Source organism: Desmodus rotundus, chromosome 3, assembly GCF_022682495.2.
Source record: "Desmodus rotundus isolate HL8 chromosome 3, HLdesRot8A.1, whole genome shotgun sequence".
Lineage (NCBI taxonomy): Eukaryota > Metazoa > Chordata > Mammalia > Chiroptera > Phyllostomidae > Desmodus > Desmodus rotundus.
In genome coordinates, this window is record NC_071389.1 from 19357747 (window position 1) to 19382713 (window position 24967).

The 24967-nt window shown below is 40.8% G+C and overlaps 1 protein-coding gene across 1 annotated transcript; it reads right to left on the reverse strand.

Moving 5' to 3' along the window:
* Positions 1 to 285: 285 nt before the first annotated feature.
* SNRNP40 (small nuclear ribonucleoprotein U5 subunit 40) lies at positions 286 to 24932 on the reverse strand. The gene is made up of 10 exons (XM_024554771.3): positions 24744 to 24932; positions 23933 to 24062; positions 22585 to 22678; positions 21241 to 21406; positions 15494 to 15616; positions 10206 to 10326; positions 8243 to 8325; positions 6601 to 6662; positions 2408 to 2511; positions 286 to 1674 (listed from the first exon to the last, which is right to left on the reverse strand). Exons 1-10 carry the CDS (start codon positions 24885 to 24887, stop codon positions 1625 to 1627), a joined length of 1077 nt encoding a protein of 358 aa, XP_024410539.1. The 5' UTR covers positions 24888 to 24932; the 3' UTR covers positions 286 to 1624.
* Between the last annotated feature and the right edge of the window lie 35 nt (positions 24933 to 24967).

Below are 24967 nucleotides of genomic sequence, written 5' to 3' on the forward strand. Positions count from 1 at the left end.
CGTCTCTATGCCCCAATGTTGCGAAGGTACCTGGGCAAGTGTTCTGTGGAACACACTAGGAAACCCAGGATCTGGCTCCTACTTAAGTCTGCAACTTTACTACCTGCTGCTCCCCACCTGTAACAACACGGAAGTTCAATGCACATGTTCCTCTCCGCCTGGCAGAGCCCCTCACTTTTTAAGTCCCAATCCGAGCACAATCACATCATCTGGGAAACTTCCTCAACTCTCCCAGGCACAATAAATTGCTGTTTCCAGTGGTCTTTATTAAAATTTTATTCACTGTATTAAAAGTAATTGATTTGACAGTTTTATCATCCTGTTAGTTCCTTCATCAATAAGTTAAATATTGGGCACGTGCTCACTCAAAACCATCCTCTCTCTTGTGTAACTGAAGATACACAGACGATTCAGGTTTGTGAGCTGAAAGAATAAAACCAAACGTAGTTAGAACAGGCTGGAGGCGTGAAGACCTCTGTGTTGATACAAGATTTCAGAAAAGACACACTCCACTCCCCAGTGTCACCTGGAGTCCGTTAGTGCTGGCTTGTGTGCTCGGCACGGTCCCCCGTGATCCAGGGAGACAGTAACCTGTCTTGGGGATAGAAGACAATAAATAGCATTTCTTAATACCACTGTCAGTTTAGGAGACACAGATAAGCAGAATCATAAACAAGTCTCAATGTCACGGCCCAGTTATACCCGAACTCTCACATTCCCTTTACGCTGACTTGATGCAGACTCCCCGTCGTCATTTCTGCCAGGGGAGACTGCCCCCAGGCTGCCCACTGCAGGAACTCTCCAGTCGAGAAAACACTGCTCAGAAAAGCGCTGGGTGTTTGCTTTGGTTTGGAGTTTTTTGGCAGGAAGGAGGGAGAATGGACAGACCCTGTTCATTAAAGATCAAGTAAAGTAAACAAGGTTCTTTCAGACCTTTTTTATCACCTCTTTACAGCTATGGTTCTAATAGGGGAGCAGTGTTTGTTACTGATAATTATTCTGTCACTTTTGTGAGAGTGAATTAAACCTACAAACACATAAATGGGGAAAAAAGCACAAAACATCCCAGTAAACAGCTTCTTGGAAGTTTAACTGAATTATTTCACCTGTCCACATCATGCCTCGTTCAGACTTATAGTGATCAAGCAAAGAAAGGACAGCAATAAATCCAGTCTACACAGCTCTTGTAAAAAGGCATCTATGTGGCTTTTAATACAAAATGACTCAGAGAAATACAGAAAGAAAATATACAAGCCAGTTATTGAATTAAAAAAAAAAATCCCCCAACTTCAGTCACATTCTGTCTTCGGTCTGGATTAGAAAACAGGAAGCTGCACACCAACCAATGTCTGTCCCTTTGAAGGAATATTAAAAAGAAAGAAAAAAAAGTAAAGGAAAAAAAACCCAAACAGTCCCTGAAATCTGGCAGGTGGTTTTTTAAGAGGCCACTGTCCGCTTGCCTTATTCATCCTGGTGAAATGCGATACATGTGGTTGTTGGAAGATGGCCACCTCCGCCTAGGTTCCTGATCTTCATCCAAAGGGCGCGTGCTGGCCTGGGCACCACTGGGTGCCGCTGATGCAGTCTGAGGTCAAGCAGCCCTGGAGTCGTCCACTCCTCATCCTCACTGAATCTCCCCCATATACAGTCTCTTGTCACTGGACGCTGAGAGAACTGAGGTGAAAGAACAGAGGAGAGTAACTGGTCATAATGAAGGCTCAAGGAGACTTGGTGTTCAAGGGCTCTTATTTCAAGAGCCAATTTTGGTATAAAAGAGCAATTGGATTTAGCTTAAACCCCCCTCCTCCTAAACACTATTCACGGGTAATTGTAGCCTGGCTTTTCAATCCACGTCCTCTCAGGACCCTGAGGGTGGACTGCGTGCGCCGCAGGAAATAACATTATCAGGCTCCAAATCCTGATGTGTCCTGTCAGTCACACTGTGGGAAAAAGATCGTCTCAGTCACTCCAGAAAAGAAGAACCAATGTCAATGCTAGTCGTTTTCTAAGTGTGCTTAGCCCTAGAGAAAGTCACATTTTCTCCTTAATTTCAAGGCCCATTATTTAGTCTACAAAATGACTGGCTAGCCAATAAAATGTGAGTTATTACAATTGAAATCTGAATATTAAGAAATATCATTTTTTTATCCAAATACTTCACTGAAACAGACTCGAAGCAAATACGCTCAAAAGAAAGAGACTCAGCAAGATCGCCCCGAGACTGAGAAGAAAATGAAACACTGCTCTTACCCCACCACTTAAGAACGATGGTGAGACTGTAACGACAGCCATAAAGGATGTGTGCGTGGACATACAGAAAACAGACAGCCAAATCTGCCTCTGTATTCTCAGGGCTCCCTTTGGGAGATGCCCGTAGTTTCCCTTTCCGTAGTCAGGACAGACTTACTGATGGGCTCGTCGGGGTGGAAAGCTACTTCATTGATGGAGCCAGCGTGGCCGGGCAACTTATACAAAATCCTCCTGCTTGTGGTGTCCCACACGTACACAAACCTGCAAGGTATCACGAAGAAAAAAGTTAAGGCCTTTCAGAGCTGAGAACAGGGTAGAAGTAGTGTTTTAAGGGAAATGAATGTAACCATTATTTACTCACCCATATTTATTGAACTGTACTCTAACTTCTAGAAATTAGGAACAAAGATTTTGAATAAGACATGGACCTGCCCTTAAGCAATTGAATGGAGAAATAGAAAGAGCCAAAAATATAAGCCTGACTGGTATTTTCAAACACCAGTTTGAAAATGAAATGCTTACGAAAGAGGAAGAATATGGAGGAGAAAGTTTTTCCTAGACCCCATACAGAAATCTTCCTCAAAGAGCACCCCATATAATTAGGCTGTAGTTAACATCATATGCATCCAGGAATGTCTTAAAGGTAACCCAATTCGTAGTAGGTTGGAAACCTAGGTTGTAGAGGCACCTAAACTTCTAATATAGTATTCAAATCACAGAGCCAGAGAAGGAACAGGAAATCTGTGCTACGTAAACATAATCCAAATATACACTTGACCCAAATCTTGCAGTGAAGGAATGCTGAATCCTAGCATGGGAAGGGGCCAAGAGAAATCAGGTAGTCTAAACTCCTTTTACAGTAAGAAAACTATGGTACAGTGACTTCTCCAAGGTGACACAATGCATCAGTGGCATAACTAAAACCAGAACTCTCAGTGTATCCCAGTGGTCTCCTTTGTCTTACCACCCTCAAACGCCTTGTCCCCCTCCTCCCCCAAAGAGATTCCTTTGACCCCCAATCTTGCTTGGATCATTTTAAGCTGAAGGTAAATAGAGATATTATCTTCATATGACCATGCAAAAATAATCTGTTGGTAAATTTAAAGGGTTTGTGGTTTTCAAACAGGTTGCATAAATTATTTATTTACACATTAGTTTTGTTTGGGCAACACCTAAAAGGGTACACTCACCAGTACTTGATTATAAAATGCCTACTTCAGACATGGTAGTACTGAGTTGGCCAAAAAGTCCATTTAGCTTTTTCCATAAGATGAAAGACACAGTTTTCATTTTCACCAACGACTTTATTGATTTGGATATTTTGAGTATGTCGGATATCTCCCAATATTGGCTTCTACTGGGTGCTGCTCAACATCTTCTAATGTATAAGGCAGCCCCACAGCAAAGAATTACTTGGCCAGCACATCAATAGTACCAAGAAACTTTGCAAACCACTTTTGACACATTCAATCAGAAACAGTACCTTCTCTTCACACTGTACAAACCATTTTTTGCGTTTCAGTTGTATTTTTACCTCTCATGAAATAGTAAAGCATAATATGTTGAAAATGTTGCTTATTTTCTTCCATCTTCAATATCAAAATGGCTGCATAAAAATTCACCAACTTTGATAAGTTTTTTTTTTAATGCACACTGATGTGACACCTGTCACAATACAATGTAACAAAATTGTTTCAAATGAAGTTAAAGACAACAAAGTGCCACTAGAACCATCATATGGAAAAAAAACTAAACAAACTTTTTGGCCAACCCAATAAACACTTTTGGTCTAAAATGGTGAAAAAGTGTATGAGTTCTGGAGTCAGAAAGATCTGGGTTCAAGTCTCAGTGCAACTACTGAATACTAAGTAATCTCAGACAATCATTTATGTAACTTCTCTGAGCTGCTCTTTCCTTAGTTGTAAGGATGGAAACAATACTGATCTCACAGTTTGGCTGAAAGAAATAATAAGATAACCCTGGCTGGTGTGGCTCAGTGGATTGAGCACCGGCCTGTGAAGCAAAGGGTCACTGGTTCAATTCCCAGTCAGGGCACATGCCGGCCAGGTCCCCAGTGGGGGTTGTGTGAGAGGCAACCATACATTGATGTTTCTCTCCCTCTCTTTCTCCCTCCCCCTCCTGTCTTAAAAAAAAAAAAAAAAGAAAGAAAGAAAGAAAGAAAGAAAGAGTAAGATAACGTATGCTAAGTGTCTGGCATACACAATTAATGATAGCTATTGCTATGACAAATACATTCGTTATCGAAACAGAATCACATACAATTAAGAGGTTGAATAAATCACTCACAGTAGAAAGACTGGCCAGTCTTCCTGTAATCTATATTGACCCAAAAATATATGACAGGACTTAAAAAACGTTTATTTTTTATTGTATTTTTCCCTCAATTACCGTTTATCACCCTTATTCCCTCTTCTATCTCCACCCGTCCACCTCCCTCGTTATGACAGCACTTTTGAAAGGTTTCAAGTCTGAACATGAGGGAGGTAGATGATTTGCAAGTAGAGAGAAAAAACTGGCCAATTCCAGGCCAAGCTGAAAAGCAGTTTTCTGAGAAGGAAGATTACATTTTCCAGGCACATAAAGGCCAGCAGAACCGCAGATCTCCAAAGCTTTACTTCAAGGCCTCACTCTCCATGGCTGCCAATTAGATACTAAATTTAGAGAGGTTCCATGTCCTATCGTTACTTTGGCATGGCAACATTCGGCAGGAAACGGCTCTTTATGTAACAGAGCTGCTTGCTGACTTCGGGCTAATTGGAGAGGAGGCTTGTGATATCTGGCCAACTCCCAGCAGGTAGACAAGCAGACTTTCCCCGGGCCAGAGCCATGCTCCTACATGTAAGGTTTAAAGAGAAAGAGGCAGAAGAGGGAGAGAGGACACTGAAAGTCTGCGCCCATGTCAGAAACAAACTGTTCAGGAGAAAAGCTTAGGCAACCATCACTTAAAAACTTAATCACACAGGAAAGATACAATATCTCTACTGAAAATAATGTAAGAATACTTTAGAATGGTTCTTATTCTGTCAGAATGCAAGACACCTTCTGCTGCGGACCTGGTTTAAGATCTTTAGCAACCTGACAACAGAAAATCTGCTACATTCTGCTTTAAGGCAGAGCTCTCTAAACCACTGGGCCTCAAACCATCAATGTGACACTTTTCCCTGGACCTCCTTTCACCCCAGAAAATAGCCGAACACTTGTTCATTTTTCCTGCATTAACTTTGCCAGGAAACAAAAGCCCATTCTGGAATTTCAGGTATGTTCACAAATAGAAAGGTGTGGGACAGACCAAATGAGGCTGCCCTATGGCCATGCTAGGGCCCCATATAGGAGGAGACCCTGGAACACGGTGAGAGCCTAGGAAAGGCTTCACATCTGTGGGATGGTTCCTGTTTCAGCAGGGGAGCAAAAACTCTCTACAGGGGAAGAAAGATGGGAGCCAAACCCAAAGTCTGTGACCAGAGGGGTTCCTCATTCTTTACCATTCCACATCTATGGTCCAACAGCCTGGGCACTTGGACATCCCTATTCAGCCTCTGACTCCCTCCCAAGTATAGGTCACCATATGCAGGGTAAAATTTGACTGCCGTCCTTGAAGTAGGAATTCATTCATATAATACTCACTAAGTCGCTCAGAATAGGGCCAAGACTCATTCTCTGATCCCTATGAGCAGATACTGTATGCGGGGTGCCCCACTGTCTGTCTGACAATAAGATGTAATAGATGCTAATAAAGGTTAGGTGTACAAAGTGTGGCTATAGCACGAAACAGAGAAATTAGTTACGCCCCAGAGGTAAGGGAGGGAGGACCAGGAAAAGTTTACAGACATAACAGAGAGAGGTGATCACTAATGAGAGAGAGAGAGGAGTCTGAATAATGGAGAAGAGGAGGGAGGGGAAAGAAGCCTAGAGGCACAGAGGATGTGGAACAGGGAACGTTCCATGTGAGCGAAGCACTGTGGTGATGGTGGGTGAGGAGAGTACACAATATGTGTTTACACAAACTGGAGCATGGCAGAAGAATGTGATAAAAAAAACTGGAGTCAGATTATAAGTCTGAAGTTTATTGTAATGGCAAAGGGAATGCAACAGAATCAAAGAAATTGAAGAAATTTACACCCTCCAGGTGTAAAATGTATCCAAAGAGGGCAGAATTGGTGTGTTTGTCTGATATGATCTTTAAACTCTACATAGTGCACATGGCTTCATCTCTGACTACAGCTGTAATTCTACGTCTACTCTAGCTCAGAGTCCACACTCAATGTATTAAACATGAGAAGATACCTGCATAGCTCCACCATTCTTTCCCACTCACCCAGTAACACTTACCTGTCGGCTGAGCCAGCTGCTATCTTGCTTCCATCAGGTGACCAAGAACATCTCAGAAGATTCTAAAATGATGAATAAGCAGGAATTCAATGAAGACACTAATGTACCAAACTCCTCTCTATTAGACTATAGAATCGCTGATTTTAAATTTCTTAAGCAGAGTTTTAATTTTCCCCCTAGAAAGATGATCAGCAATTATTTTATATTTGGTGACCTAATACAGCATGCTTTATAATTTCACAATATTAAAACCAACTGCAGAAAATGCTTAATTTATAGTAGAGTGGACCTGGCAACAAAATTTTGTTCTACCTACAAATGGAGGTTCCCTTTGTTCCGTTTACCCTGATCCTCATTAAAAAGTCTGATTATCTTGAAGAAAAAGAAAACTAAATTCAACAACAACAACAACAAAAGACTTGATTCATAAAGTGAAACAATCTCAATGGGATCTCAAAAGAAAACCATTAGTCTCTGTTATCAAATTACCTGGGGGAAAGCTGCTTTCAAGAGCTGACCTGGGATGCCCTGGCTGGTGTAGCTCAGGGGATTGAGCGCAGGCCTGCGAACCAAAGGGTTGCCAGTTTGATTCCCAGTCAGGGCACATGCCTGGGTTGAAGGTAGGGTCCCCAGTAGGGGGAGCGTGAGAGGTAACCACACATTGATGTTTCTCTCCCTGTCTTTCTCCCTCCCTTCCCTTTATCTCTAGAAATAATAAAATCTTAAAAAAAAAAAGAAATTTTTTTTTAAAGAGCTGACCTGGGATTTGAGAATTTAGAAAAAGTTTCTGTCTCTCAGCATTTGGGCCATGGTGCTTCCTGAGGAGAGAGATGTACCGTATTTTGCCCTGTATAATGTGCTCCCATGTAAAATGCACACCCACGTTTTTGGCCCAAACTTTCAGGAAAAACACCTTTTGTTTTAATTTTTTAACTCAAGTTTTTATTCATCTATATTAGATACTCGTTTTTTGTATTATAAAGGAATTTTAGCATTTATTTTTGAACATATTATGGTATAAGAAATTTTGTGTAACAAATAATTACAAAACACAAGAACAGATACAAGGTATTTCAGGCACTACCTATGTATAACACACATCCTTAGTTTCCCCTCAAAAATTTGGGCAACAAAGTGCACATTATACACAGTAAAATACAGTATTCTCTGGGCTCTAACGGCTGGTCACTGGGACGGGGAGGGAGGTTGTCTGGGTAACAGCCATAGGAGCCCGGGTCCCATTTGGAACACTAACCTACAAGCGTCAAAGTTACCAAAGAATTAAAAGGACAGGAGTGAGTGTCTTGTTGGAGTTGGAAGTCCTAAATTGGTGGGTTGGCCCCATCACTATTTATCTCTGTGACTGCTGTCTAACCTATCCTTCTATTGGTTTTGTTTCTAACAAGAGTTCTGATGGAGAACAGTGTCACTGGAATGCAGTTCTCCTTGTTAGGGGAGCTACCGATCTCTAACCTCAGCACCATCCCTCTTTTTTAATTTAAATTGAGATAAAATTGACATAATATTGTATTAATTTTAGGCATATAGCATGATTTGATATATGTAGATACTGCACCTCAGCGCTCTTTTCAGTATGTCCTTGACTCAAATGGACAGAAGAACTCTGCTGTGTAGAACTCACCTTTTCAAAGTTGTGCACATTTCCTTGAAATATCTTTACACATCTCTCTTTGGGAGCAAATGGTCGGACATCCCAGACCCGCACTGCAAATTAGAATAAAAAAAGCAAAACAGTTATCAGCCAGGGGCCTCCTGAGAACCCAGCTGAAATCAGTATCCTGACAACAACAGATATTATTTCCTGGGGGGAGAGTGGAGAAAAGGTCAACATGGTGCACTGTACTCTGTTAAGCTCTTTCTTTTTAAGAGGAATAAAAAATGCATTCAAGCCCCACTAACTGGGCCTAAGGGCACAGAGGAAACCTGAGGGGACAGAAAGGAAAAATGTCAAACACAATGTTGGGGACTCGCAACAAAGAGTAGTTGGGTTTAACATTAATTTCAACAAAACACTTTGCAAATGATTCCTCTGCCAACCCAGAGTCACATCTAGCAAAGCTTTGATACGGCAATCTAACCATCACTGGCTGCTGAGACATTCAATCTACAAAAATCAAACTCAGGACTAACCTTTTCTAATTTTGCTCAGAGGGGCGCCTGACAGTCTAAACTTGAACAAGGTCAAATATAAATATAAATATAAATTTATATATATAAAAAGCACTGTATCAACAATAAAAAAAGTGAACTTTGATTCTAATTTTAGCTCTTATGTATAAATGGTAGTATCAGATAAACAGTGAGGTCCTTTGTGTTTTGGTCTCCTCTGTAAAAAGAGAATAATACCACTTGTTCCTTTTTCTTTTTTTTAGCAAGAGTATTTAAAAATCAAGTAAGATGATGTATGTAAAAGGGCTCTAAAAGATTGGAGGCAATTAACAAAAATAAAGAATTTATAACTTTATTATATAGCCATAACAAGAAATTCTTTTTCTCCTTACTTTAATAACCATTTCAGGAAGCTCATCTTTCCTTACTGTGAACAATGCTAGAAATTAGTCATTGGTAAATCCATCGAAATCAGAACACACATGAGCAGTGTGGGTGAACATATACCCACAGTGAGCAGGGGCTATAGCTGTCATTTTAAATGTAAAAACAAAACAAAACTCAGTCCCTGAAGTCAGAGGTATAAAAAGGCAAAACTATGCATAAAGGTTTGCTACAGAGGTGACAATACAGCCAGAAGGTAAAGAATGCCCATTCACTCAGCAAGTATTTACTGAGCGCCCACTGAGTGCTTAAGACACTGTTTTTATCACGAAATGTGAGTGAAAACTCTTTAGCTTCTGACAAGCCTATGAACTCGAATACCAGAGGGACATTTCCAAACATATTAAGCATATAATCCAACAAGTCACCCTCCTTTTCTGCTACACCCATCCTCCCACCCAACAAGTTAAAAACAGGCAAAGAAAAGAGTGTGTGTTTGTGTAAAATCAGAATGTTGAGATGTTTTAATGAGGACCTCTTGTCACACCAATGCTTTGGAGTGGGAAAGGAAGACATAATGGCACAAAGAGCACAACTGAGATTCAACAGGTCTACCCATCAGCCGAGTTTGGTGCTCTTTGGAAATGCCTGAGAACTGCCTTGGATGGATCTCCAGACTCTCATCTTTCTCAATAAAGAAATCATCAAGAATTTCTTGTGTCCTGCTTGAATCCATAGCCTTGGATTCACAGCACACCAGAGCTAAAACAGGCCTTAAAAATAAAAGACCAGTCCTCTTTTTAAAAAAAATCAATGTAGAAACCGATGCCCAGAGAGGAGAAATGTTATGAGCAAAGTTGCTCAGGGATTAGGTGGCAGATCTGGGACTGGAGTCCTGGCTTCTTGACCACCTCCTTCAAATGTGTTCTATTACATGTCCTCCTAAGTGCCCTGGTGAAAATCTGTGAGCTGTCCTAACTCTTTCCTTGGACCTTCATTTATCCCAGCACACATTTTTAGCACCCAATGACCGCTTTTCTTTAGGGTCCACAGTGACTGGGTATTTGAAGTGCTTTCCTTTCCAAAGTCACCTGTATTGTCCATTGCGTTGGACAGGAGATAAGAGCCTTCAGAACTTAAACTCAGGCCAGTCACCGAATCTGCATGGCCTCTCATGGTGTAGGTCAGCTTGTTTTGGCGCAGGTCCCAGACCTGCAAAACAAAAAGATGCTCTCAGAAATCAAGCTGTGAACAGCAAAGGAATGAAATTACTAAAGAATCAATTGCCTGGAGAAATTGGTATCCCTTCTTAATATGGCTCTGGACCAAGAATTACTTTATCACAAAATATAGGATTTCTATCAAAGAGGAAAAACTCTCCTCTTTCTGAAAAGGGAGTCAAAGTTACTAAATATATTTGACAAGACAGATACAAACAAATGAATGTCAAATATTAAGATAAAGTTTAACAAAAAATAATGGAATTTACAGAGGTTATTTTCTAATCATAACAAAATATATCAGAACTTAAAAAACTAAGTAGCATTTAAAATGCTTAAACTAGGATTCTTAGTAAATAAAAACACTATTATAACTATAAAAATAAGTAAACATGTTATAAAAAAGGCATTATGATTGCAAGTACATTGTATATATCAGATAACATGCAAAGAGAGAGGCTTAAAATTTTTCATTTAATGTCGTAATATGTATCTACACACACACACTTTAGATGAAAATAACTTATGTCAAACAAAAAAATATAGTTTATTAAGTTATGGCTCATGAACACATTGCAACACTATGAGTTCTCATGCTAGAGGTAGGATAGCAGAATGGAAAAAGCAGAAATTTAGGGTCAGACTAAACCACTCATTGCTACTTAAGAGTCATGTGTTTTGGCCACTAACCCTTTCTGACCCTTTTTCTGGTCTGTAAAATGGGAACAGCAGCATTTACTCCTTGTGGTGTTGTGAAGATAATAGAATGCTTAGCAACATATGCCTGGCACATAGAAGGCCCTCAATAATTGGTAGCTTTCATTAAGCAACTCTTAAAGATAACTCTGAAGCTATTAAGCAAATATGGGAAATACAAGAAGAGTATGTATATTTACACAGACTATAACTATGTGAAGAATATATTAAAGCCAATAGAAAGGGTCTGAAATGTTATATAGAAAAAGAATAGCACCCTGACTGGTCCAGCTCAGTGACTGAGTGCTGGCCTGTGAACCAAAGGGTCGCCAGTTTAAGTCCCAGTCAGAACACATTCCTGGGTTGCAGGCAGGGTCCCCGCTGGGGGCTGCGCGAGAGGTGACTACACAATGATGTTTTCCTCCCTCTGTCCGTCCCTCTCTCCCTCCCTCCCTCAAAAAAAAGAGAAAAGAATAGCAATTTCATTAGGGTCATTCGATCACACACAATTTCCTCCAGCTTTGATTTAATATTGCCATTTACCAATAGTTTTTCTAAGTAAAAAAAGAAAAATTTGCTGTCCCTTCAGGCAAGGCACCTTCCTCATCTAGAAATGAATTTGGTGTTGTGTGTCAAAGCAACACACAAGGCAGACAACTTCACTTCCCCATCAACAGCTCATTCATGTGCGCGATCCAACACACTTCACCTTACATACACTCATTTTTTTCTCCGTCAGGATGTGTACTGGATCAATAATTAGGAAAATTTTAAATGGCTGACATCTTTAAAAAAAATTCAAGCTGTTGTTCCTCTTTTCCAGAGAAGGCACTGCTGAAATCTTCAGCTTTGTAACAACTGAGAGAGAATGCAATTCGCCATCTCTTACAGAGCTTGGCTGCTATTTCCAGACTCTCCCCATTAAGGCCTGCACATAGTGTTTGTGCAGGGCCAAAATGTATTTGGGGTTTGCCACACAAAGAGTGAGTAGGGCACATATTTAAGCAAAATATTTTAATTTTTAAGATTTTATTTATTTTTAGAGAGGGGAAGGGAAGGAGAGAGAAAGGGAGAGAAACTTCAATATGTGGTTCCCTCTCTCGTGCCCCACACCAGGGACCAGGCCAGGAACCCAGGCATGCGCCCTGGACTGGGAATCAAACAGGCGACCCCCTGGTTCTCAGGCTGGTACTCAATCCACTGAGCCACACTGGCCAGGGCAAGCAAAATATTTTGTAAATGACCTAATTGACTATTCAGTGAAGATCTGGGCATCTCATTAGGGGAAGGCACTTGAGAGATTAAAAAAAAAAAAGGCACAAACCCTGCTCTCCAGGGACTTCCAGCCTCCTAGAGAAAACAGACATGGAAATGTAAGTGGTGAGAGGTCTGTACAAGGTGCAATTGCAAGGAGGGCAGAGGGATTAACTCTCCTGTGGCACAGGGGTGGGAGTGAGAAATGGAAGGTTTCACAGAGAATGAAGAGGCACTTGGGCAGGGTAGGAAAGGAGAGAGAGAGATTTTTTACTTAGACAAAGCAGAAAGGTATTGTCAGGCAAAAATGTGTGAAAGCAGAGAAGCACGAAGAAATTACTGGGCTGGAGGGAATCTGACAAAGAAAGGCAACAGACAATACTTGAGAAGTAGGCAGGCAGAAGCCAGATCATGAAAGGTTCTGAACGTCTGGCTTGAACCTGATCTTCCTCACTGGGGAAACAGAAGGGTTCAAAGTAGTGGAATGAGTTGGTTAGATATGCACGCCGGAAGAATGCTTCTGGCCCAGACAATTAAAAGGATGAGAGCAAAGACTGCGAAATCGATGAAAATCTATTCTAACCCCTCACCAACTACATTAATAACAACAAAAAAACCATCAACTAAACTCCCATTCTGGAGCTCAGGATTATAAGTAATGCCAAAGAATTGCCAGCTTAGTCCTTTAGGCCATCGAGAAGAGGCACACTGTATTTTTTTACTCGTCTGCCTGATTCTCCAATTCTATACCCAGAAAGGTCATCCCAAGAGGCTGGGAGAAAAGTATTTGTTCACACGCACACGCGGAACTTGTTCCCCTCAGGTTTTAAAAGGGGCTCCTGTTCCCTACTTGTTCCCCCTTTCTTAGAATAGGCGGTGCTGTCCAAGAGACTAAGCAGCAAACAAAACCAAGGTCTTTCAGGATCATCTCTGAAAGGCGTGAGGAGTACAATGATTTGCCAAACAATCCCCCAAGACTGGAACCAAAGGTTACATCTGACATGACTCCATGGACAGGACATTGTAGAAAATGAGCTATAGGACAGAGAACAGGTCGATGGTTGGTAGGGGTTAGGGGTATGGAGAGGGTTTGACACAGAGGAGCACTGTGAAACTCTGGGGGGTGACGAAAGTTGCTCTACACCCTGTTTATGGTAGTTGTGCAAATCTGTGCAGCATTAAAATTCATAGACCTGTACACTAAAAAAGTTAATTTCACTGTACGCAAATTTAAATACCAACAGTAATACTAGTAATAATTTTAAAAGTACAAAAATTATCGTGACTTAATGACATTAACCTACTTTCATGTGTATAAGAAGGCTTTTAGTGATTCTAATGCTAGTGGGCTCTCAAACGTCACTCTGGGAAATACTATATTAGCTATTAAGATGATCTAATTAAGTTCCCCATGCTCTAATTCCACACTTCCCATATAGTTATAAGGTGGAAAGGCTGAATTTTTGAAATGGTGAATTCTGAAGTATTTATGAGATGTCTAAACCGGGGATGCCGAGTAGCTGGTTGTATACAGGGGTCTGAAGCTGAAGATCTGGTCTGGGAATATAGAGTCAGCCTAGAGGTGACAAGGTCATGGAAGTAGATGAGAACTTTCCAGGAAAAAGGTGTGGAGTGAAAAGAACACCTAGAAAATCACTGTGAAGAATGGTGTTTAAAAAATGCACAGCGAGACTAGCTCACAGAAGTTATTTGGGAAGAATATGTCAGAGAGGTAGGAGATTATATTATGTTGTTATAGCCAGTTTAATTAAAAAAAAAAAAAGACTAAAAGAATTTACTGGATTTATTTTTTATAGCTTAAATTAAAAAGAAAATCCTTATTTGATATGTTTATTGATTTTAGAGAGGGGAAAGGAGAGAAACACCGATTAGAGAACAACATGAATCCGTTGCCTCCTGTATATGCCCCAACCAGGGATCGAACTGGCAACCTAGGTACGTGCCCTGATGGAGGATCAAACCCACAACCTTTGGTGTATGGGGACAATGCTCCAACCACTGGCAAAGGGCAGGTTTGCTGGATGAAAGCTCATTGGTGACCTGGAGGAGAACAGCATCAATGAAACAATGAAGACAGAAGCCGAAATGCTGAGGAGTGATCAGGAGATACAGAAGTGAGGAATGAAAGGGAGGCAGGAATTTAAGACGGCGAGTGCAGGGAAATCTTCAGGGGGTTTCCCTCGGGCATTAAGAGCAGGACTCTGGAACCCAACTCTGAGGTTCCTTCACTATTAGCCATATAACCTTGGGTTAAGTTGCTGTATCTCTCTTGGCTCTGATATCTTCATCTATAAAATGACATTAATGTAGTTACTTTACAGTGTTGTTCTGAATTGTTAGTTAATTGAATGAATAACGTAAAGCTCTATGAACACCTGACAGAAAGTAAGCACTGTGGAAGTGTTAGAGGATGACATTATTATTATCACCACCATCATATCACCTTTCAAAAAGGCCGTGAAGGGGAAGATGGACAGAACGGTGACAAGAGAGCGCAGAGTTGAGAGAAGATTCCTCACACTCACAACCCTGAGGTAGATTTGTTATTATTACCCATGATATACATAAGGGAAAAACAGATGCTTAAGAAAGTTAAAGGACTTGCTTGACATCAAAAAAAAAAAAAAAAAAAAAAATTAGAAAATGGCGGAACTGGAGTTAGAACCCAAGTCTTAAAAGCTTGGGCTACACTGTACTGCCACACGATCTACTGCCCCTTTCTCCAACGTCATTACCTTCTCTCATTCTTATGTATAGACTCTCTACAACTTCCTTTCCATAGTCTAAACAAAAAAGGAAGAAAGGAAGAAAGAAAAAAAGACACACTGAGAGATTAGGGTACAGAATCACCCTAACGGATTCACTGCTCTCTTATTAGGTCAGTACAGTTTAAAAAAAAAAGGAGGTTTTGCATGTCTTTAGGCAGGAAATGCACTCTTCATTTTCAGAGTTCCCCCACAGGGACCCCACACTTCCCATTAACTGCCTGGTCCCTGAGAGCACTGATGTGAGCAACCCTTGTCTTAGGAAGTCAATCAGGATAGGACAGAAAGAACACAGTATCTAAATTACTGTCTTTCTTTTCACTGGCATTAAGTGCAAGCTACCACAATCTCAGAAGTTAGAAAAGATTCACCTCTGTGAGTAAAGACAGCGAAAGGGAAATGTAACATAAACACCAAGCATACCTTGATATCATTGTCTATTCCACCAGAAATAATCTGGTCACTTGTGTCATTGAAGGTCACAGCTAATACCTGGTAGGTATTCTGAAATGTCTGAATGGCTGCTTTCTTCCGGATGTCCCAAAGCTGAAGCAGAAGAAGAGGAGAGTCTATATTAACAACACTCCAACAAGTAATTGCATAATACACTCCTTGGTCCAAGGACTTCACGGAGGTGGACCCATTTCCATTAGCATCCAATTCAGAAACTTCTCTGGGTATCCCAATAACATGGTGAGAAGTGACCACAATTTTGCCAGCGTATCTGAAGGCTGGTGAAACAAATCACTTTAGTTATATTTTCAGATGTTAAAATTTAAATAAGTATAGTTAATGAAATCATCTACCCGCATAGTTCATATATTCTTAGCACAGCAAGAATATCAGATGAGTGTTTTCAAACAGTAGATCCTACCTTATTAGTAGGCTGCAACTTACATTTAAAAATATATATAGAGAGGAAATTATATCAGCAAAAATTGCAGAGTAAGAAATGCTAAAAGACTGTCCCTCTATAAAAGCAGATTATTTAGAATGTCCTTCGGTTTGGAGTTGTCTGATGTTTACTTGTGATTAGGTTTAAGTTACACATCTTTGGCAGAAATATCTCTGAAATGATGCCGCAATATTGAGTGACTCACAATTTTGATTTGTCCCACTGCTAATAAAGTTCAATTTGATCACTTGATTAAGATGTTTTGACAAGGTTTCTTGCATAAGATATTCAAGGTACAGGGGTGTCAAACTCATTTTCACCAAGGGCCACATCAGTCTCAGTTACCTTCAAAGGGCCGAATGTAATTTCAACTCCTTAACAGTTAAGGAGTAGTTACGTTTATACAGTCCTAAAATTATTTTGGCCCTTTGAAGGCAACCACGAGGCTGATGTGGCCCCTAGTGAAAATGAGTTTGACATCCCTGACCTAGTGCTTTCCTTCTCAGTCCTGCAATAATGAGGCCTGGTTCCTTTTAGTAGCAAAATGCTATTTAAAGCCAAGACCTGGGCAGTAGATATGCTCATTGCTCCAGGTGTTGTGATTCCTAAACCCCCTCGGTGGACAGTTAGGAGGAAATATAGGTATACATAGGTACACACACATCTACATCTATTTTTTTCTATACCTACCTATTTGTATGTTAAATGTCCTGAGTTCACACTCATACTTCCAATTTGACACCAACAATACAAGATGTATTTTAGTTTTTTCTTTCAATATTGGTAACTCCTTTCTCTAACAGTAAGAAATCTGTCTCCCATTATACTTATATTTACTTATTTGATCAAGCTTCCTGTATGTAACCACCTCCCATATCCTTTCCCAACCTTCCCCTGCATGGATTTCCTCCTTTTCCTGTATGAACTGTGATTCCCATTCTCGGCTGACTCTGTGGACCCCATTCGGGTCATCCTTTTGTGTGAACGAACATTCTCTTCACTCTGCCCAGGCTCTAATACCCTTCTCTAAGCCCCCCCGTCCCCAGGGATGCCATCTTCATCCGGCTTAGCCCCAGATTCCCTACCTGGACTGTTCCCACCCTTTGTGGGCGCCCTTAGCTCAGGCTCTGAAACCCACATTGTCTCCTCAACCAACGTGTAGATGATCCTTTTACCTCACTAGGGCACTGACTCTCCAGCCTGCGCAGTGCCCACTCCCCCCTGCCCCCAGTTCCCCACACTGAGATACCTATGGTGTGTTGTGTGGATGCCTCCTTATCCCACTCAGTCTCCGTCGCCCTACACTGCACTGCCCCGCCCTCTGTAGATGCTCTCTCCTTAGCTCGCTTGGCTCTGACACACTACTCTGGGCCACTTTGGCCCACCCCCCACCTCTTACCCAAACACGTTCCCTGCTTTGGTCTCCGTAATAAAGCTAGAACTGAGCTGTTTGTGACAGGGAACAATTTATTCACATGCACACATGTTTTCACCTGACTGCTTTATTAGAAGAAAGCATGAATTACTAAAAACAACAACTTAAAAACCACTGGTGAGGACAGTGCCCAGGATATTACTTCTAGACTGAAAATGCAAGGTACTGAAACCTTTGCTTTCTACTGAGCACGCTCACAAGTAAAACGCAACATGATGTTTCTCCCCTAAGGTAAGCAGAAGTTATTACATTCCTGTACTTTTAAACCTAGTAACAGAAAACAGTAACACCAAAGTAACTTGACAACTAAAAAGTCTATGTAAAAGATTGTTTGATGAAGCATTAATTATAAGTATATGGAAATTTAAAATAAGGAACTGGTTAAAAAGCAGTCATCTTTAGGTAATGTGACATGATGCACATTAAAAAAATACTACCTTGAGCAATAAAGTTAAAGTAATTACTTCAAGTCATGTTTAATTACAGGGGAAGAGAAGCAAAAGACTGAAAAAAAGAAAGGCTAGAAAAGACAGTATTATTTACAATGGAGGGTCACAGAAAACAAAAAAGCTAAGAAAGATTAACATAAGGACAGAGATAAAGGAAACACAAAATGAAAGAAAGTGAGAAAGTCCTGGCTCCTGTGGCTCAGTGGATTGAGTGCTGGCCAGCGAACCAAAGGGCTGCCAGTTCAACTTCCAGTAAGGGCACATGGCTGGGTTGCAGGCCAAGTCCCCAGTGAGGGCTGCGAGAGAGGTAAAACCACACATTGATGTTTCTCTCCCTCTCCCTCTCTTTCTCCTTTCCTTTCCCTCTCTCTAAAAATAAATTTTACAAAAATCTTTTTAAAAAAGTGAGAGAAAGGCAAAGGAAGGAAAAGCGAAAATAAATAAAAATAGGTTCCTTGATGTTTATTATCTCAGGGCCTCAATAAATGTTTGTGAACAAAATTCATGAGGGCATTCTCATCTCTAGCTGCCTTTTGAAACACCAATTATCCAATCGGCTACTGTCAAAACTCTCCAACTATAATACACCTAGGTTAAGAGCTCTGGCTTTTGGAGCCATTCCTAAGCCAGACTCTCCTCCTAGCCAAGCATCAAAGGGCCCCAAGCAATTAGATTTATTTTAAAAACCATCTAGTAGAAAAGCATCTCAAAGCAGATGTCAGTGTTACCACCTTTAATTATGGAAAAAAAGCAAATTCATTTTAAAGAGAAACAATCACAAGTTTAGTGTGGTTTCTCAGAGGTATTCCTTTGAAGTCTCTCCTTGTATCAGAGTCCAAAATTAGTGCCAAAGAAAGAATAAAATGTTTGGTACTATAAAGCAGTGTATCCTCCTGTGCCTTTGAAATAAGCTACTAATTCTAGGCCTCTTTCTCCTCATTCGTAAAATGAGAATTCTGGACAAGATCAATGGCTTCCACAATGTCAGAGACCTACTATATCAAATCATCTGAAGGACACATTTAAATTATGATTCTTAAAAACACAACACCATTTACATCAGCATCCATAAAAAGAGAAAAACTTAAGTATAAATTTAACAAAATATGTACAAAATCTATAGAGGAAAACTTCAAAAATCTCTCATGAATGAAACCAATGAACTAAATAAATGGTGAGATATTCCATGTTCATGGACAGAAAGACTCAATATTGTCAAGGTGTCAGTTCTTCCAATTTGATTTGTAGATTAAATGCAATTCAAATAAAAATTTCAGCAAGTTATTTTGTGGAAGTCAACCAACCGATTCTAAAGTTTATATGGGGACAAAAGACCCCAAATTGCCAACACAATATGGAAAAACAACAAAGTTGAAGGACTGAGACCACCTGGCTTCTAGACTTACTATAAAGCTACATAATCAAGACCGTGTAGCACTAGTGAAAAAAGAGAAAGAGGTCAATGGAAGAGAATAGAGCCCAGAAATAGACGCCCGTAAATAAGTCAATTGATCTCTGACAAAGGACCAAAGGCAACACAATGGAGCAAAGACAGTTCCTTCCACAAGCGGTGCTTTAACAACTGGACTTCCAGATGTCAAAAAAAACGGATCTAAACACAGACCCGACGCCCTTCACAGAAATCAACTCGAGATGGATCACAGATTTAAACGTAAAACATAAAATATGAAACTCCCAGAATGTAGCATAGGAGAAAACTTAAGACAATTGTGGGTATGGCAACGCCTTTTTAGATGCTATACTGAAGGCACAGTCCATGAAAGAAATAATTGATAAGCTGAACGTCACTAAAACTAAAAACGTCTGCTCTATGAAAGATGGTATCAAAAAAATGAGAAGTCAAGCACAGACTGAGAGAAAACATTTGCAAGACACATCTGATAAAGGACTGTTATCCAAAATATACAAAGACCTCTTAAAGCTCAACTATAAGAAAACAGCCTGATTTAAAAAACGAGTTAGAGATCTTAACAGACACCTCACCAAAAAAGATACAGATGACAAGCATGTGAAAAGATGTTCCACAGCATATGTCAAATTAAAATGACAACCAGATACCGCTACACATATGTTAGAAAAGACAAAACCTGAAACTGGACACCAAATGCTGATGAGGATGGGGTGGAACAACAAGGACTCTCTTTCATTTGCAAAATGGGACAGTCACTTTGAAAGACAGATTGGCAGCAACTACACATACTCTTATCATACGTTCCAGCAATTGCACTCCTTGACATTTACCCCCAAGAACTGAAAATGTACGTCCACACAACCTGCATATGAATGTTTACAGCAGCTTTATTCATGTTGCCAAGTCTTAGAAGCAATCAAGGTGTCCTTCATTAGGAGAAGACATAAATAACGGAATATTATTTGGCACTAAAAAGAAACGAGGTATCAAGCCATGAAAAGACACAGAGGAATCTTAAATACACATTACTGAGAGAAAGAAGCAAATCTGAAAAAGCCATATACTGTATGATTCTAACTATATGACATTCTGGAAAAGACAGAATTATGGAGATAGTAAAATGCTCAGTGGTTGCCAGGGCTTGGAAGGGATGAATAAGCAGAGCACAGAGAATTTTTAATGCAGTGAAAACACTCTGTATAATACCATACCGATGGATACATGTCATTACACCTTTGTCCGAACCCACTGAGTGTACAAGACTACAAGTGAACGCTAATGCAAACTGTGGACTTTGCGTAAACATGATGTGCCAGTGTAGGTTCATCAATCGTAACAAACGTACCACTCTGGTGCGGGAGGCTGTGCAAATGTGGCTGGTGGGTGTAGGGGAAATCTTTGTAGCTTTCCTTCTATTTTGCTGTAAAATGAAAACTGCTCTAAAAATAAAAGTCTTAATTTTTAAAAAATCTCATTTCAGACCTACTTAACCAGAATCTAGGTATTTTTTAACAGGTTCTTTGGCTGATTCTGATACACACACAGGGTGAAAATCATTGGACTAAAGGACCTTTAAGATCCCATCCTGGGTTACTAACCCATGTGCTGACATTTTTACGTACTGACTAATTTCACAACAGCCCTGTACGACACGTATACTACTGCCACCACTGGGAAGACGGAGAAACTGAAGATAAGAGAAGCGAACTGCCTAAGATCACACAATTAAGTAGAAAGCCTGGCCAAAAATCCAATTCAGGTGGCCTGTTTTATTCCAAGTCACATGGTCTGATATGGTTCAAATATTATTCTGTAGAAGACTTAAAAGTGTCTGTTTCGAGAAATAACTGCTAAAACAAAGTTGTGGTGAGGGGGATACAGCACAGAGGGTAAGGCAAGACAAGGTTCACATTATGTCACCTCAGAAACTGCAACATTCAGAGAGACAACTGCACCTACCTTAACTGTACCATCATCACTGCCAGTGCAGACAAGCTGGGGGCCTCTCCTGGCCGGGTAACAGGAGTTCACAAATGAAGTATGTCCCTTCAGCCTTTTAACCCTCTCGCCTGTTTCACTATCCCACACTGCCACAGTTTTATCTGTGGATGCTGAGAAGAGCATGCTAGAAGGTAAGGAAGAATAAAAAATAAGTGAATACACACACCAGCAATCTATCTTTCCCACTTACCGAAATGTACCAAATTCTTTAAGATCATTGATATGTTGTCCCCTGACAGGCAAATGATGCTGGAATGCCTGCCTCACCTTACCACTAAAACCCTACTGGTGCTTTAGACCCCAGTTATGAGGTCTACCCTAGTAAAAAAATTGTCCTTCTATCAGTCCCCAATGATACAGTACATATTTAATACAGTAGTTTTCTCAATCTTTCCCTCCTTTGTGACAGACAACACTTATACCTAAGACAACCTCCCACTTGGAAGTGTTTATTCACTCCATGCTGCAGAAGTAAGAGAGACTAGAAGTTCCTAACCCAATGGCTCAGCCTCTCCGACCCTTTCTCTAAAAATCAAAGTTTTAATTCTATCTAAGGATAATTCCTAAGTTATAATTATTTTAGAAGGCTTCCTTTACTTAAATATTAATAGGAAAAGTGCACACAAGGCTATGCACTGGTTGATTCAGGGAACCCTAAGGTTTTAAAGGTCAAAGGGGTAAAACAATGTTTACTGAAATACCTAATGGGAGTAATTACCTTTGTATAAACACATTTCTATGTTATCTATGGTTATTCTAAAATTACGCAATCATTAAAGTGTTTGAAACAGTATGTTATAACAGATATGTTAGGCGAATGAAGCTAAGGGGAAAAATCAGCAGCAAGATTGTAAACATAGCTCATAAAACCCACACAATTTTGAATAGGAAAAAGGCTTGAGAAAAATGTATCATAATTTTAACAGTGATTATCTTTGGACTGGTAGGAACATGGATTATTTTTTAATTTTTCTGGGGTTTTTATTTGAGTTTCTCAAAATAGTGTTTTACTACTTTTATAATAAAATAGCTAATTTCTACATAAAATTATTTTATGTCTTGAGAAAACAAATTTGAGATGTTGATATGTTAGATGACAGAGGTGATGTATGGAGAAATGCCCACATGCAACAGCAGACACCTTACTTGCAGTGACAGTGATAAAATAAAGCAACTGCCCAAACATAGCAGTTTTTGATAGCATGGTCTCCTGGGAGAGAAAACTCACGGACGGAAGGTGAAAGGATGCCGAGAAGAGTTAGTAGAAGCAGCAGCTGTCATTCCACCGTGCAGAATACTCACCTGCCATCTGTGTTATAATGCAGTTCCATCACTGCTCCACTGTGGCCCTTCAGTGTTGCATAGTTATCACAGTCACCGTAGACATTCCACAACACTGCCAGGGAGACAGGGGTTCTGTGAGCATTACCGGGCAAAAAGAAATGCAGTACTGGCCGGAAAGGGTACTTTATTTTAACATTTTACAAGGTAAAAAGTTACTTAGCGGATATAATTTTTTAAATCTTCAGTTACTTTATTATAATACTTATAAAGCTGACACTCACTATTGCTTGTCTCTTACAGTGGCACTTATGGAAAACCTAGGAAGCTGCAAATGACTTGAAGTCACACAGCAATGACTACAATTACTCAATCCACACGTAGTAAGTACCTATAACATACCGGGTGCTGGGGTGAAATGAGGTCAATGAATAGACACAGTACCTATCCACAGAGGGCTTGCTCTAGAAAGGAGCAAGTTTAATGAGAATTATTAAGGAGCACCCCTATACATAATAACGTACATATACACAGTAGTTTCTTTTTGCTAATAAAGTGATTTCTAGTTTGTTGGATAAAATGAAGCATACCAATAATTCAAGGATGTTCTGCAAAGATGTCCAAGCCTTCCAGATGCTTGGCCGGCAGGAAGTTTAAGGATCACAGAACTAGAACACCTGAATCAAACCGTGAACACCTAAACTACCATACTTAAGCAGTTATCATCCGCGCTGAGGTGCAAAGAGCCAAAGGACTCATTTCCTCTCACAATGCAGCAAATGATGCCAGAAGAAATAGTCAGAGGCTTGTTACCTTCTTTGTCACTTTTTCTCACAACGCCCCCCAAAGTGATTTTTTCCTACTTATTTCTCGAGAATGGGTGATCCTAAGGAGGAGCTGAGAATCTGGAAGCAGACCCTAGCGATGTGCAGGTAGACTGACCAAGTGAGCTGCCACTTTTAAGACCCTCCTCTCCTCCCCACACGCTAAGATTCTGAGAGTGAACCAAGAGGAAGGCCTCTCACCTTTTTGGGAAAAAGAAAAGTTACGTCTCTCTTCACTCTTCCCACTTGTTAAACCTAGAATTCTTATCTTGCTAAATCAGCTCCAGATCTGCCCCACGAGGAAGATATTCTCAAACTAGAGCAACCCACTTTCCAACCAGTAACATAATTCCTTCTGTATTTACCAGTCGGACCCCGAGTTCTACAACCAAGACCGCCCGGCATTTTCATGACCCTATTTTACCATGTTAGCCATGCAGTTTGTGATGTGATCAGACTGATACCTACTGTGGCACCAAAGACTTTAAAAATAATCATTATTTGGCTGAGCGTAACTACTCCAAATAGAAAAAACTATGCCTTACATATCAGTCGGTCAAATCCTGCAGACGCTAAGGTGGATCCACTGGGGTGAAATTTGCAGCAGTACACTTCCCCTTCGTGTCCCGAGAGAAGCATGATTGGCGCTTGGAGGGAGGAACACCTTGGAGGCCCCTAAACAAGTCACACACAGAGTAGTTACTGCAGAGCAGCAACGGAAGCTGGAAGGGCGGGGCGGGGGTCGGGAAAAGACAAGGGGAACAGCGAGAACCGCAACTCTTGTCACACATACAACATGGATAACGGTTCCTAACTCTTCAAGATTAATGGAGTTTTCATTTAAAAAAGGCACTTACTACAAGGGCTCAATGAATGCTATTCTTCCGTTGTTGTTAATACTACAGGAAATAAAGAGAAAAGCAACTTGCCCAGTGCCAAAGCGAGCTGGTATCATTAATTTCCCTCCTTCCCTCATTCATTCATTCACTCATTCATTCATTCTCCATCCACCCACTCTACACCCTTTTCTGAATGTTTATTCTATGCCGAATCCCCCGAAGATTTAGGATGGGAAAAGCGTGGTCTCGATTTTGAGCTCAATGTCCTTAACTTTAAATCTAACGCCACCTCACAGGGAGGTCGAGATGCTGAGAATGGGCATCTAGCAGGGAAACGTACGGAGTATTCGCAGGGTGTTAGCCGATTTTACAGTGTTTTTCTGCTTTAATTCCAGGTAGAGATTCTCGTTCCGCCCTGCAGTGCAGGGACAGGGCCGCTGCGGGATCACCCCGTGCAGCGCTTAGGGAAGAGAGGAAGATGAGCTGAGGGCCGAAGGCCGCCCGCTACTTCACTCACCGCTTGCAGCAAAGCTCCCGGCGCCGCCTGCTGCTGTCCCGCTCCCGGGCCAGACCCGGTAGCTCCCAACAGCAACTCATGCCGCTGCCTCTTCACTGGAACCAGCGGTAACTCTGGACCCTTGCGCTTCTGTTGTTCTATCATGGCGGCAGCCCTCTCCTCAGCGCCGCTACGAACCGCGCTGACACTCTCAGCCACCGCACGATTGGTTCCGACTTAGTCCT

Coding starts and splice junctions, on each gene's coding strand:
- SNRNP40 (XM_024554771.3), bottom strand. CDS start 24,887: ATGATAGAACAACAGAAGCGCAAGGGTCCAGAGTTACCGCTGGTTCCA. Junction 10,327..15,493: donor GAATAGACAATGATATCAAG/GTATGCTTGGTG, acceptor TTTGTTTTGCAG/GTCTGGGACCTGCGCCAAAA. Junction 1,675..2,407: donor CCACCCCGACGAGCCCATCA/GTAAGTCTGTCC, acceptor CTTTCACCTCAG/TTCTCTCAGCGTCCAGTGAC.